General features: G+C 42.6%; 1 protein-coding gene across 3 annotated transcripts in view; it reads right to left on the reverse strand.

The window, feature by feature from the left end:
• Daam1 (dishevelled associated activator of morphogenesis 1) overlaps positions 1-15,147 on the reverse strand; it is a 162,213-nt gene that overhangs the window by 50,054 nt on the left and 97,012 nt on the right. For all 3 annotated transcript variants that reach the window (XM_038336157.1, XM_038336158.1, XM_038336159.1), the window contains one exon: positions 2,232-2,303. In XM_038336157.1, coding sequence (XP_038192085.1) covers positions 2,232-2,303 — 72 coding nt within the window. The remainder of the gene's footprint in view (positions 1-2,231; positions 2,304-15,147) is intronic.

Raw genomic sequence — 15,147 nt, forward strand, 5'->3', positions numbered from 1 at the left:
AATTAGATGACCACTTCTCAATTTGATGACCTTGGGTAAGGTAACCTCCCTCCAGACAGGCTCTATGAATAGCAGAGGCACTACATCACGACTGCCGGGATTTGAATGTACTGCCTGTCACATGAGGCACATTTACTAGTAGTAGCTGCCACTGATGCTGCAGATGACAGATGATGACAACGTGGACAAACGCCTCTTCAACAGCCAGAGTCCTGCTCCTGGGACAGTAAGGGTCTGGAGGAACTCTGTACCAGCCTCGTCCCAGGGGACAAGGTCTCAGGGTTTCTGCTGTGTTCTGTGGGGAAGTCTCTAGCACACACGTCAACCAGAATTATGCAAGGACTAGCAGCAACCAGGACGGAGAGAGAGACAGCATTCAGCACAGTTTATGCTGTTACTGGGCTCTTTGCTTCTTTAAAGATGCCAACGTTTTGAGACCTGGCTAACACACGGACAGTTGACACCCTTCTTCTTTGACCCTAGAAAGACAATGGCTCAGGCCCAAAGGAAGACATATTTCAAGACTTTGTTAGGCATCGGATACAGAAAGGGCAGCAAAATCACAAATCTAATGGCCTTGTGATGTCCTGAAGAAGACTTTGGGCTAGAAACCAAACAGTTAAAGTATAGACCACTCAACAATGCTTCAAAGAGCTATCTAGGGGACAAGAGGAAGAAGGGAGTTTGAAGAAGGGCCACACCCTGAATTATCAAGGACCCTATACCTCAAGGATAAGCCTAGACACGGCAGAAAAAAAGTCACTAAAGGGCAAATTAATAAAACTTCCCAACATCTAAGGAAAGAAAAATCTAGAGTACTTCTTCATTCAGGGCAGGGAATTCATTAACTAAGTATATCTCTTGTTATACATCAAACAATGCCAACTTAATTATACCCAGAGACAGTTTGCCTGACACTTCCTTTTTCCCAGTAGTCAGGAACAAGAACTCATAAACAACCTCTGCATGCAAGAAATAATAAATGGCTCCAAGTTATTATTGCTTGGGTAGATGCACGGAAAAAAACCCTGGTGGTCATCAGAAATCAGCCGTTTTGCTGGCATATCCACACAAAAAGGCTGAGGTCACCTTTTCCTCATCTCTGGTGCAGTATACAGAATGGGGTTTGGTGGTTATTTTCTTTTCTTATATGTTTTGCTGCGAGGCAAAAGCTAATGTGATTTCTTCTGTAATTTATACAGCCCTGGGCACATCTACTGGGCTGTTTATTATTCAAGGCAGAACAGTGAATAAGAAAGAAATGAGGAAGAAGAGGAAGAGACTGAAAGTGAAGGACCTTCAGGGCTTAAAGAAGAGCAGGCAATGCATGGATTTCGATTGGTTTCTAATGTTTGCAGGGGAAGCATATTAAAGGGCTTGCTTGGAGTAGTAAGAAGAAAATTCTCCGCAAGCCAAGGCAGGAAAGAGGTGGAGTATTCTGGGAGCTATCTTCTATTTGATATTATAAACTTAAAGTTGGATACAAACAATTCTTAAAATCATGGGCATGGCTACGGAGGCAAACTGGTCAGTCTTCAAGTTCCATTAACAGCAATGTGATTAAAGCTGGTAAGGCTCAAAGGCGGGTGGTTTATTTTCTGTAAATTTTAGCTATGATTAATAGGTGATCTTCAAGCTGCCTGGAATGCTAACATCTCAGAGACCAGAATTCAGACACTGGAAATGCATTTGAACTGATAGCTGAACCCCAAAACTATGGACCAAAGCTTTCCCTACAATATATTACTACTATACTACTTCAGCAAATCACTGTGACGCTTTATAGACTTTTATGGGAAAGGAGCATCGTTTCAGGGAGAAGGCAGGTTCCCAGTGAGAAAGACATTGGCAAGGGCATAACGTTGGGATGGTCCAGTCACACGACTTTTAGATGAGTCTCCTTTCCACTACAGGTTGCAAAGCTCTGGACACTTAGCCACATCAACAGCAAGTTCAAGTTGAATACAAGCCATGTTTCAAATGCTATTTCATCTTGTAACATTAAAATCAATCATATTTTAGTATGTGTAGATTCTATTTAAAACATGCTAGAAGAATCACTTTGCTAAGCAACGTTTCAGCCCCCTTGTCCCCAACACCTCAAACATAGAGTGTTGGGAATGGAGTTTGGAAAGGTAACGGCATTCAGAAGGTCTTACTCAATCAAACTCATTGTGTAACTGTGTACTCTGTACTAGCTTTAACTGTCACAGGATGTGAATTACACTTACAGCAGCCATGGAATTGAGCTGATCAATGTAGAACTCAGGCCAACTTGTTGCTCCCTTGTTTTCTTCCTGGTCCTACAAGAAACGAAAAAAAGAAAGTCAGAAACAACAAAAACATTGCAAAGGTCCACACATAGCAATAAATCTGCTGTGCCATGCCTCAGGACAGTGGTCTGCAAAGCCACTGGAATATAGGAGATGTTTATGTTTAATATTGGGTCATCTCCTTGACTAGGACGGTCTTTCCAATCTAACAAGAAAGAGAGAGAAGGTGGGGGGAGGGAGGGAGAGAGAACTAAAGTTTCAGGTATGACTAGGACATGTTCTAACCCATGGAGGAAAGGTGTTTAGATGGGAGTTGAGTTACATCAGGATACAGTTTTTTTTTTTCCTTTAGGGGCATTATGACACTGAGAAGGGCATTCTAGGCCCCATGTCACACTGAGGACTATACTGGGACTACATATCTGTATAAAATTCAAGAGTGCATGGCCAGTTGGTGACCAGACTTTTTCAGTGTTACTCAGAGTCCAGCAGACATTAAAGATTTTGAAGTAGGATTTCATTTGATGTGGCCTAAAATAGGCTACTGACATTGGGAGGAGATAATGAAAAGAACACATGCTAGTCCCAGGCACAGCTCTCCTGCTGAGCTAGCTCAGAAGTTGGTAGAAAATAGATTGCGTTTCTAAAAAAAAAAAAAAAAAAGAACAGAAACCCACTCCCAAACCAGGGTGACCTGGAGCCAGAACAGATGGGGCATGGATGGATGGGGTCACTGACAAGCCTGAATGAAACCCCCAGAAGCATCTGCCTACTGTAGTCTCTGTTGCAGATACATCACACTCATCCAAGAGGCACACTGTGCGCCATTTCTACGCATCTCTGCACACCTTTCTGTCTGTGAGTTGTGTGTGTCAGCAGGGCTGAGAAACTGCATGGTGGCTCCCTCTCTTCACATTCGGAGAGCGCCCGATACAACGGTTAGCCCTGTGTCCTTGGAGCAGACGCTGCCCTGGACACACAGCTGCCATGTGCTGCTGAGTGGCTAGCACCTCCTTCAGTGTTCTTAGTCTCAGCAACCTATCTAGACACATGTGTACATACTGGTTTTCGGGAGAGTGATATTTAGGTAGAGCTTTTAATTTCAGTCTTAGACTTTATCTTTAAAAACCTCTCCCTCTCTCCCTGTCTCTGTAACCCAACTTTAGAGTAATCCTCCAGTCTAAGTTTCCAAAATGCAGAGATTATAGCTGTGAGTCACCACACCTAACACCACCTACCCCCCTCACCCACACACACTTCCAAGTGGGTCTACTTAGGCGTGATAAAAAACGATAAAAAATATAAATCAAAACTGTTTTCAAGCTGTCATAACACGAGGGCAGGTGGCTGTCTACGAGGCCACCCGAGCCGGTAGTCACAGACGAGCCAAGGAAGGCAACAGCAGTGACCCTGAGGTTGGGCTGGATCACACTCTTGTGACTTAAAAACATTCAGGAAGTCTGATGAGTTTTTAGAACAGCCCTTGGTTCTCATTTAACGTGTGAATAAAAGAGCTATGGCGGCAGCATAAATGCTGAACCCAGCTTTCCCCTTTAAAGGAGCATTAAAATTAGCAAAACCCTGCTGTTACCAATGTATTTAACAAGCCAAAACCCACAGTGATATTCAATGGTATTTGAACCTATAAAATGAAGTAGAAGGTGCCAGATCTTTCTATTCTCTCCAAACTAGGGCAAATTTCCAAAGCAAACAAAAATCAAGTCCCATGTCCAAGGTTCCACAAGAGCCTGTCTGTTGTGAGCATAGTCCTGGATACAAAACAGAGATTATTTTAGAAACTAAAGACTAGTGACTAGAAAGAAGACTTTGCACTTTTGAAATGTTTTAGTAATACTAGCAGTTAGAGTAGATCTTATAGTCAAAATGGGGCTCTTTTCACTTCACACGCTTCAGGGCTGAGAAGAGCACACATGTCATGTGTGCGCATGCACTGCTGGGCACTACGCTCTGGCAGCAGGAGGCACCGGGATTCTCAGAGCTCTTCCCTTTGGCCAAGCATCTTGAGCTGCCTGTGGAGCCCCGTCCTTGCAGACAGAAGTATGCAGTCTGATCAGTGCTCTCCTTCTAGTGTGAGCAATTGTTAAAAGACTCGCGTTCACACTGAGCAGTCAGAAAGCAGCGAGCCTACTCTTCAGGGGGGAGGGGCATCCTAGAAAGAGCCAGGACACTGAGACACATCAAGGAAAAGACACTTCTAAGGCATACAATCTCCTGATGGCACATGTGTCCTTGCGAAGAGAAGGTATATCCTGTGCCTCTGACATGAATTATTCTTTGGACCGCCTACCTCAGTTCTATTATCTGACTCCAGGGACGTGGGTAGGTAGTCAGGACTGTACAGATGCAGCAAACGTGACGGAAGTGACAACACGCAGCACTTACACAGCTTGTCACCTGACAGACCTTGTGCTACAGAGGGAATTCTTTATGAAACTTAAAATTAGCTCTTAATCATGCAGTTCTGACACTAGTACTGTAGACAAGCACCTTCGTCAATCACTCAGCTAGCCTTATTTTTGCCACCTTCTTTGTCAATCCCATTACAACATTTATCTAAGCAAGAATATGAGCTTATTATAGCCTGAAAAAGAAGATTTTTTTTTCCTGTCTTAAGATAGATTATTGTAGTACTGTAGATCAAACCCTTATCCCTAGTACTTGGGAGACTGAAACAAAAGATCCTGAGTTTGAAGTCAGTCTGAGAACTGCAGCAAGGTCTGTTTCAAAAACAAAACAGGTCCCCCAAAATAGATTATTGACCACAGCTCATGCCACTGAGAAAAGTAGTCTTACGTAAATTCATATTAAATGTTCTTTCTATGCAGCCAAGGGCACCTTGCGCCCCTCACCTGGTGAAGGCATTAACCCCACAGGCTATGCTGGTCACATGCTAACAGTACCTCTCCGTTCTGCGTTTCCTGTTACGCTTTTGTTGTGATAGGAAGAGAGAGAGAGAGTCCACCATTCTCAAGAATGTCTGTTTGATACAGTCAACGTTGCCAATGAAATGTTTAATGAAAATAAAAATTTAAAAAATGTTCTTTCTAGTCTACCCAAAGAAGAGAGAACTCACACTAAAATTTAGTTTTGTGTTCCAGATCGCTTTAGCTGTCAACTTGACACAATCGAGAACTCTCCCAGAACTCGAGTTGAACAAGTCCCTATTATCAAACTGGCTTGTGACATGTCTGTGGAGATTGCCTGGGTTGTTAATTGACACCCGAGGGCTCAGCCCACTATGGGCAGCACATGTTTTGAGCAAGTGGTCCTGGGCTGTACAAGAAAACTAGCTGAGAATGAGCGACCAGGCAACATTCCACTATGGTTCCCGCTGTACCTTTGTGATGGCTAACGTGACGTTTGAAGTTAAAGCTACAAAAGTGCCTCTAACCTGTAAGCTTCACTTGCCCACGGACAGACAACTTCCTGGAGTGCTGGGGGCTGTTGTTCACAAACGATGACAAACCATGTGTTTTCGTATCTGTAAACAAACTTGGTTGCCCCAGCTGCACAGGATGTGTGCTTGAGCACATGTAGGCAGGAAGTACGTAGCCTGGTGAGTTTTGCCTCCATAAGCCCCTGACTACTGTAATTCAGCACATAATCTTCAGTCCTGGGTATGGCCCTGGACGGTATCTAATAAAGCCTCAAATAAGTAAATAAAATTTACTCAGGGTCATAGTGAATCTCTGAGCAACCCCAGACCCATCACACACCTCCGCCTCTGAAGTGAGTTTCTGGGTCAGAGGTACGGCTGTGTGGATGGCAGGCAGGCCGGCCTCCAAGTTCCTGCTTGAGTTCCTGCCTTGACTACCCTCATGTAAACTGAGACAAACCTTTCCTCTCCAAAGCTGCATTCTGCCCTGGTATGTGACACACCAGGATGAAAGCAGGTCATTTCTTCCTGGAAAATGTTACCTGCATTTAAGTTTATGGGAATTATCTTCAGGTCTGCTAGATAATTAGATCAGAAATAAGTGTCTGGATTTATTAATTTCTCTGCTTTTTTGTTTTTTTTATAGAATATGTACATATGCCACTAACTTTTAGAAATATGGTATGATGGGAAGGCCACCAATTCAGCCACCTAAAGGTGGGATTCTAGAACCTTCCTTTTTATTCACTCGGCTGGCAGTTTGGGTAAGTGTGAATATATCTGGAGTATTTTCCTTTTCTCCGAAAGAGGAGAGTGAGGTCAAATGTTTCTGAAGTTCCTACACAACCTCCACTGTTCTTAACTTCTAACACCAATAACTTGAAAAATTTACTTTGTCCAGTGGTTTAGTTGTAGAACTATTCGTTTTCAAAAGCTACTTCAACAGTCATTCGGTGGCCACCCAAGTGTTGGCTACCTTGTGCTTTCTTTAATCCAGTTCTTCCTGTCACGTTGGGAGGCCTTCAGACATCAACAGCAGAGTAACGATGGCTGAGATTTCCTGCTGGGCATAACTCACCTCTGAGACTTTGCCTCCAGCCTGCATCGACTATTGTTCAACCTATTTCCCTTATTGCCCTAAGTGTGTGTGTGTGTGTGTGTGTGTGTGTGTGTGTGTGTGTGTGTGTGGTAAAATCCAGATTCCTTAGGGGGTAAAGACATCCTTTTCAGTCTTACATCATCTCCAAGTGGTACATTTTCATTCAAATTTCAGGTCAGTAGGTTCTTTAGAAGATTTTTTAGAATCTTATTCCATTCTTTTTAATGCACACGTGACCTTGTTTTTGTCAACATCAATCACTTTGCACAGAAGAATGAATTTGGCTTGGCTTCTTAGTTTCATTCACTTGGGGATAAGCACAAAGCTACATCTTTGACCTGTCTATCACTAGCACCTCCAACTTGACTGTGTTCTTCTAGACATGGGGCTGAAGCATTCACTGCTTACTCACTATAAGGCTGGCTATGTGACTTTAGTTGCAAATGACGGCCTCACAATACTGTCATTGTGAGGATGTAGAAAGGCAATACAAGTCAGGAGAACACTGGAAAAAGCACACACAGAACAAGCTCAATAAATGTGCGCTATGATGATGATAATGACACTGTCCGTCTCTAGTTGTGGCCATTCTTAGTCCTTATTATTGGGACTGAAAAACTACAACAACAAAAGGATCAATCAAGATCATTTTGCCAGTAATTGTTCAACTATAAGAAGCATTAAAAATTCAGTTAAATATATTTTCAGAAATGTAGCCCATACTGTACACTCACAACTGTATGGACGTGTGTCACAAAAATTTTAATTACATCACTGTATATGAATAATTAAAAGGGGGCAAATATGTGAAGGGGGGACATGAATATATTCCTATATGGCAACTAAAAAACAGAGCAATGTAGTAACATGGTCAAATTCATTGAGCTATTATTACCTAGTTATAGGGATGAACAGATATACAATAAAATGCATTGCATCCCTCTGGCTAGCAATAGGGAAAGTCATTTATGATAAACTTTTGCTCAGTTCTAACTTTTATCCTCTCGTGAACATGCACTATTTCCACAATTAAACAGAAGTCAGTTCAAAAGTACTGTGGATTATATCAGGTTAACTAAGAGCCTGTTTTTTCTGATGATCCCTGTGATATAAAATACATCAAGACCTTGATTGCAATGGGATTTTTCTGTCTTCTCCTTCCCTGCATTTCTCTTCCTCCAGCAACAAATATCTGCAATTGTCATCTCTCATGGACTTTCTATTTCTAAAGCACACTTTGACCTCAGTATCCACTGTGCATTTGTGACGATTTATGTGCCCAAAGCACATTAAAAGTTTCTATACTTCCATACTCACATAACTGAAAACTTGTGTGAGATATCTATCTCTCCATCACCCACCCATCCATCTCTCTCTGTCTGTCTGTCTGTCTATTTATCTACCCATCAATCTCTGGTAGCAGCTGAAGTCTTTCACTTTTATAAAGAAAATTCTAAGTAAGAATTACAAATTTAAGATTTAAAGTATAAGTAAATTTCATTGAAACAACCGTAGGGTCCTTTAGTAGGATCGTTTCACAAATGATAATATACAAGTGCTAGATATTAGAGCTTTCTTCAGTGTAAGATGTTCTTACTAAGTCCCAGAATAGGCTGTACAAAAGGATAGTCAATCGTGACCACTAACCACAGGCTCAAGCAACATTTACTCAGTCAACTAAAGCCAGGAGTCTGCAAGGCAGCTGTCAAAAACCCAGGAGGTTCAATAATAATATTTGTAAAGGAAAAAAAGACACACTCTTTCCCTATTTAGAGTAGCTATATCATCTAGCAATGTGCAATACTACGGTTGTTTCAACGGGAGTAGAGATATGTTGAAGTTTAATCAATTGAGTTTCAAGCCAAAGGATGTGTCAGTATAATTGAAGTAAATTTTATTACAATGGTCTCCATTATAGAGGAAAGGCAACTAACAACAAAAACCAAACCTATACTATGTGTAAGGAAAATGCCATTAGAAACCACATAGGATTAAGAAATCCTCTTATTAACAAACAAAATAGCCACCCTATTGCATGAAATTACCATTATTATTTCTAATTTCATGGACCCAGTTCTATAAATTAATGAATATAGCAGATGCAAGTAAGACCACTCTGTGTCTAAAAGTTTTAACAGAAAAAAAGGCAGAAAAGGAGAGAAGGATTAAGGTATTTATTCTATTAGTCTGCCTCCATGATACAGGCATCTGAGAAAACTCAAATGAATAACAAGTCCGAATGAACAGAAGGATGAGTTATATGGAAAGGAAGAAGCACTAGGTGCGAGGCGTTGCTAATAACTTTGCTGGATCTCTCTTCCAGGTAAAAAGAATACCAATGGCACCTTTTCAGAGCTTGCCCACATGTAGGCCAACAGCCTACTCAACTCCTTTGAAAGGCCTGACAGTTATAGCTCAGGCTGTACACAACAAAGACCACTGCTGCTCATTGGCCCTTGTGTGAGAGAAAAGCAGCCTAACAAAAACAGGAAAAAGATGGAAACTGCCATGTTTCAGAAATATTGTATTTACAAGAAGGGTGCTGTAGGAATTCCTACCGCCAGTTGCCTTTAAGTTACCCACCCACTTGGGTGTAGCCTCTTATACTATAAATGCTGATGTAAAGCGCACCGGCCTCTCTTCTAGCTGCAGGATTCAGGTGCTGTTCCCCGTTCGAGCGGAGGACTGTAATCTGTGAGTCTACCCCTAAATAAATAACCCTCTATTATGCTCAGTTCTGAGCTAGTGTGGGATTTCTTTTAAGCGTCCGTCTTCAAAGGGGTGACCTGACTGACGAGGCCCACTAGGAGTATCTTGCTGACATGTGTGCTAGTTGAAACTTGGCTTTCAGGAGGGTTGAAACACATCAAAATACCAACATGGTCACCAATTACCTCCTAAGCTTTCTCCTCTCCCTGAGGCTACTTTACCTCTGCAATATCTGTTGTAGATTAGGATCGACTTATAAAGTGTTTGAAATCTGTCCAGTAACCTCAATATCTTCTAAGGAAGCATGACTTATATGTCTATAAAGTCTACTTCAATGCCAAACTCAGTGTTCTCTGAAAAAGTTCAACCCTACTTTTACAAACACTGTAACAGCTTCTGGCAATCAAGTACAGGGAACATCTTGGTAGGGGCCATGAAAAGTCTGTGTGAGCAAGAGGACCAGGAAGTCTGCTTTGAGACTGTGTCTCCAAGAAATGACAGGGAGCCTGAACACATGATGCTGCAACAATATGGCTACCTACGCAAGATCTGAACAATGCAAATACCAATAGATACGCTAACAGGGAAGGGAGCAATCTCACTGTACCCCACCTCCAGACAGGGAATTACAGGCAATGGAGGACTGCTGGGAGAAGGAGAACTCATTTTTCCATGGGTTTCTTAGTTACGTTTCTATTGCTGTGGAGACACCATGACCAAGGCAACTTACAAAAGAAAACATTCACTTGGGGGCTTGCTTACAGTTTCAGAGGATTAGTTCATGACCATCTTGGCAACAGGCAGGAAGGCATGGTGCTGGAGCAACAGCTGAGAGCTTACATCTCATCCACAAGACAGAGGCAAAGAGAGCAACACTAGACATGATGAGAGTCTTTGAAACCTCAAAGCCCTCCTATAGTGACACACCTCCTCCCAAAAGCCCACACCTCCTAATCCTTCCTAAATACTTTATCAGTGGAAACTAAACATTCAAATAGATGAGCATATGGGGGCCACTTTCATTCCAACCACCACGAAGAGTGAATCCCCTAGCTGGTTAGCCAACAAGGGTCACTCCTGAAATCATATACACACAAGTAACACTAAACGGACTCAGCAGGTTGTATTTATGCAATATGTATATATGTATGCATGTATGAAAGTATGGATATATGTATATGGTGTATATATGTATGCATGTAATTTGAGTGTATGTTTGTACTTGTAACCCCAATAATTAAAGAAAAAGAGGCCATCAATTTGAGACAGCGTGATGGGGGAGTATGGAAGAGTTGGAGAGAGGAAAATGAAAGAATAAATGATGTAATTATAGTTTAATTAAAATTACAATAAATACATATTTCAGGAAAAAAAACCATTTAAAACAGTATAGTATCATTAGTTATTTCAAATTCTTATGCACATCTCTAACTCTTTCTGTTTACTCTTTGGTTAAGAAGAGGACTAAGAGGTTCTCAAAGCTGGGCTCCCTGGACTGTTGTTTTCTTTGGTCCTTCCAATGCCTGCCTTCAACTCCTGGCCGTGAACAAAATGCATACTCTACATGAAGTTTGCCAAGGACAGGCAGTCAGTTTCAGTAAACAATCTCTCTGCTGTCACAGCACAAGATACTCATGTGGTCCCTGCCACTGCACACTTGGTTATATTTTTTGGCCACTGCCACAGCTACACATCAGTTCATCTGTTAGCAAAATCTGGTTGGACCCACACACAGGATGATTACAGAATAGGGGCCATTCCATCCTCCAGGAAACCGAGCATCTCCCAAGCCTAGGAACATCAAGTATTCTTCTGAAAAGAGGATGACTTGTGAAGACAATGACTTTTCAAGATGCTATAAAATATCTCCATGATTTAAGGAATTATATGGGTGGTCTTTGACCCTAAAGACACCCTAATGAAGGTTCCTCTCTCAGGGTCCCCTTGTAGAGTTAATAGCAGGTGACTGCTTACTATCGGTAGGGCTTCAGAATCATGCACCATCTTTTAGAAACAGCACTCACATGAATTGTGAGCCAGTTCCCTCATAATTGACTCATAGAGAATCACGTGGAGCCTCATACCTTTGCCGGCTTTACTCTTGCCTCTGAGGAACTGCCTGGAGCACGCCTAACCTTTCCTGTGGACAACAATCCAGCAGGCATCTAAACAATTTGGACACGTGACTATATGTTCTCCCCCCCCCCCCCCAACCTTCTCTTCGACAGTCAGCGTCCACCTGCTGGCTGCACAGCACTGTTTATCTCACTCAGCCCATGAACTAATCACATGCTTCCCTACGTTCATCTCACTTGCATGGCATCCGATTTGCATGTCTGTTATTTGCAGACAGGACTCCCCATATCTGTTTAAATTTCCCTGAAAGGGCTCTGGGCCACTCAGAGAAGTCTCTGGGAGGATTTCTAATCAAAATCTCTCTCCCAGAAGAATCAGAGCAAGCCCCATCTCCTGACAGTCCCCAGCAACAACATGTAGTACTAAAAGAGGAGAGGCATTGGTACAAAGTAGGGGTGAACAAGACAGTCCATGTTTTATCGGGTTTTTTAAAAAATAAAACAGGCCATAAACTGCACGTGGAACTAGTGTATCATGAGAACGAGGGTGCTTTGTCTCTGAAACGAAAATCTGAAGTTAGCAGAACAAAACATGGGTGGCATGGGGATCACTACTGTGGCTAACTGCTGAGCGAGAGACTAGAGAAGGTATGAGCCACGGGGAATGTTTTTCTCATTTTGTTTCTGCTCTCCTGAACATGTGCCCCTTCATACACCATGAATGTCATCCACGTCTTCTGCTTCCCAGGCCTCTGACTTTGACTCCAGGGTTCTTTGGATCCCTGGAATGTCACTTCTTCCCTTTTCTGTCTAGCAGAAGGACAAAGTCTAGCTGAGGCCAGATGAAAGATCTCATCTTCCCACAGAGACTCTGGCTAACCTGTCCTGTATTCCAAAATAAGAGTCCTAAAGACCCCAGACCAGTCCGGATACATTTCTTCCCCTCATCTGTTCTCTAAGTTTAACAGTCTGTGTTCAGATTTTTGAGAACATAAAATGTCAGCATGAATTCCTCTCAAAGGTTTAACTGAGCTCATTAGTAAGTGAAGAAATTGGAAAATGTTTGTCAGTTCAAAAGACTGGACATACGTATTTGTCATCAAGATGAAATGAATAAAGAGAGCAAGGCCCTGCTAGAGAGCAATAGCCAACTGCAGCAGATACATCTCAACTTCAGAGGGTGGAATCTAATGTTCTATCAGGTTCTTAAAAAACGCTCTTTACATATTGCAAAACAGGGCAGAGACAAGGCTCGGGACACTATAAAAGGACGTTATATATTAAACACCCCTACCCCTTTAACTGCAGTTCGGCAAGGTAAGAGACCCGTGGTCGTGGTTAGCACTTCCTGGTTGGAGGAGAGACACAACCTGTGAGGGTGTAACAAGGAAGCCACAGTGCAGGCCACTCTGCTGCAGGCTCCTTATGCCCAAACTAACGAAAGGTTCAGACTTGCCCAGGATTCTTGCTGGAGATATCCCCCCTCTAGCCGCTTCACTCCTATCTGTCTCTGCTGCCACGTCTGGGATGCACGGAAGCCTCTCATGTGAGACCACCACGTTCCTTGGCAAAAAGTCCCTGGCCCTCTAGCCTTTCCCAGAACTTTATTCTCACATATTTGTAATATTTACACCTTCCAGAACTAGGCATCCAATACAGCTATATGCCCAATGGGTTTGGGTCCTCTGAACATAAGAGAAGGCTGCTCCAGAGAAGAGGTTCTCTCCGTATGGTCTGGAACCAATGTCAGCTACAGTAAGACACAGCTGATGCACTAGATCCCCCAAAGGACAGGGCAAGTCTTAAGCCCAAATATCTGTGAAGACAGCCAAGCCCTGCAGGAACAATAACATTATTCTGCTGAATCGAGGACCAGGGCACTCAAGCAGAATTTTTTTCTATCTTTTGATGCTAGGGTTGAACCTGGGCCTCGCACATGCTCAGCAAGCTCTCCAATACTGAGCTTCATTTCCAGGCCCCCTCCTTGTATCATATTAATAATCCACATACTGTGTTAAATCTAAGAAGACATTTGTTCTTGTCTTTTCATTCTTATTTTTCACCAGGAATATATTTTTCCTGAGGCAAGCATTATTCTAGAAGACAACAACCAAGTACTTTGTTTTTCTCATCAGGATCCACAAACGTGAGACATGGGCCATACTAGGCCTTCTACTAGTGTTTCTAAACCTCAGACTGAGAGGTGATTCTTAGATGATCACCAAGTCAGCTGGAGAGACAACTTCATGGTTAAAAGCACTTCTTGCTGTTTCAGAGGACCTGAGTTTGGTTTCCAGCACCCGTGCCAGGAGGCTCACATGTCACACACGTATATACTCACACACTACAAAAACAAGTCTTTCAAAAACGAAGATTGCAAGCTCATCTTGACAATATGCTCTAAGTCTCTGCAACAAGTGCTATCAACAACTGTACCTATTGTATATTTAACTCTCTCCTACCATCGTGCTATCAGTAGTCCCATATAATTAACCCATGTTTTCAATAAGCCCCACTGTTTATCAACATCTCTTCTCATTCAAAACAATAACTGGAATCCTTTCTGAAGCCCACTGGAAAGAAAGCCTTGAGACTTCCTTGATAACATAAAATCACTCACACACACACACACACACACACGCACGCACTTTCTTTTTTTCGATACATTCTTTTTTTTCTATACATGCTGACTATATTTACTATGGTAAAATTCATGAGATTGGTATTACTTTTTAGCCAACTCCTCCAAATTATGCATCCTAGAAAAGCAACAAGAGTACCCCTCTAGAGAGGTCTAGTAACTGTAAGCAGCAACAACACAAAAAAGATGCCTATATTGTTCAGACACCTCAAGTGCCCTTGGCTCCCCCCACCCCAGGTTCCTAAACAAGGCCCAGCTGACGGCACCAGGCAGAGGGCTCACAAGTCACAAGCTGCTGAATTCAGTGGGGAAACATTTCATGCTGACAGCGCTAAGAAAACAGCCTCCAATCCGTACCTAAACCCGAGAGGAGGGACTTTACAGTCTATTTCCCAGACTGTGAGCCATTTGCTGTATTTATTTTCACAAGTCGTTTCTTAGGGAAAGCACTCCAGAGCATGGAACACAGCTGAAGCTCAATAGGTAGAAGCCCAACATCTGAACCCAATTTTGGATGACAATCTCCTCTCATTTTCATGACAAAGAAAAAGAAACATTGTGCAAACATTATTTTCAGAAGTGATGCAGGTCCACACTCCCCTTTGACACGATGGTGTACAATAATACAGAACAAATGACTTCAGGAGAGCTTGTTAAAGTCAGCTTTGACCTGCATGTCACCATGGAGTGCTACAGACCCAAGCAGAACGTGGTCTGCTTTGGAAAGAAGCATGCTTGGGCACTGAGTCCTGTCTGTGGCCTTTGTGGCTCCACATCCCGGGACCAGACTTACTGCTACTAGACAAGCTTTCAAGAGGCTGTCAGGCAGGCTCTGGAGTTCTGTAAGCTGCTTCTGGGAAAACAGAGGGTGTTTATGATTTGCAGTATAAAGTTTAACATGTGCTAGAAGGAGAGGGCCCTTGGAAACAGTAATTAACTTGAGAAGCAAATCT

The sequence above is a fragment of the Arvicola amphibius genome, chromosome 7 (genome assembly GCF_903992535.2).
Source record: "Arvicola amphibius chromosome 7, mArvAmp1.2, whole genome shotgun sequence".
Classification (NCBI taxonomy): Eukaryota; Metazoa; Chordata; class Mammalia; order Rodentia; family Cricetidae; genus Arvicola; species Arvicola amphibius.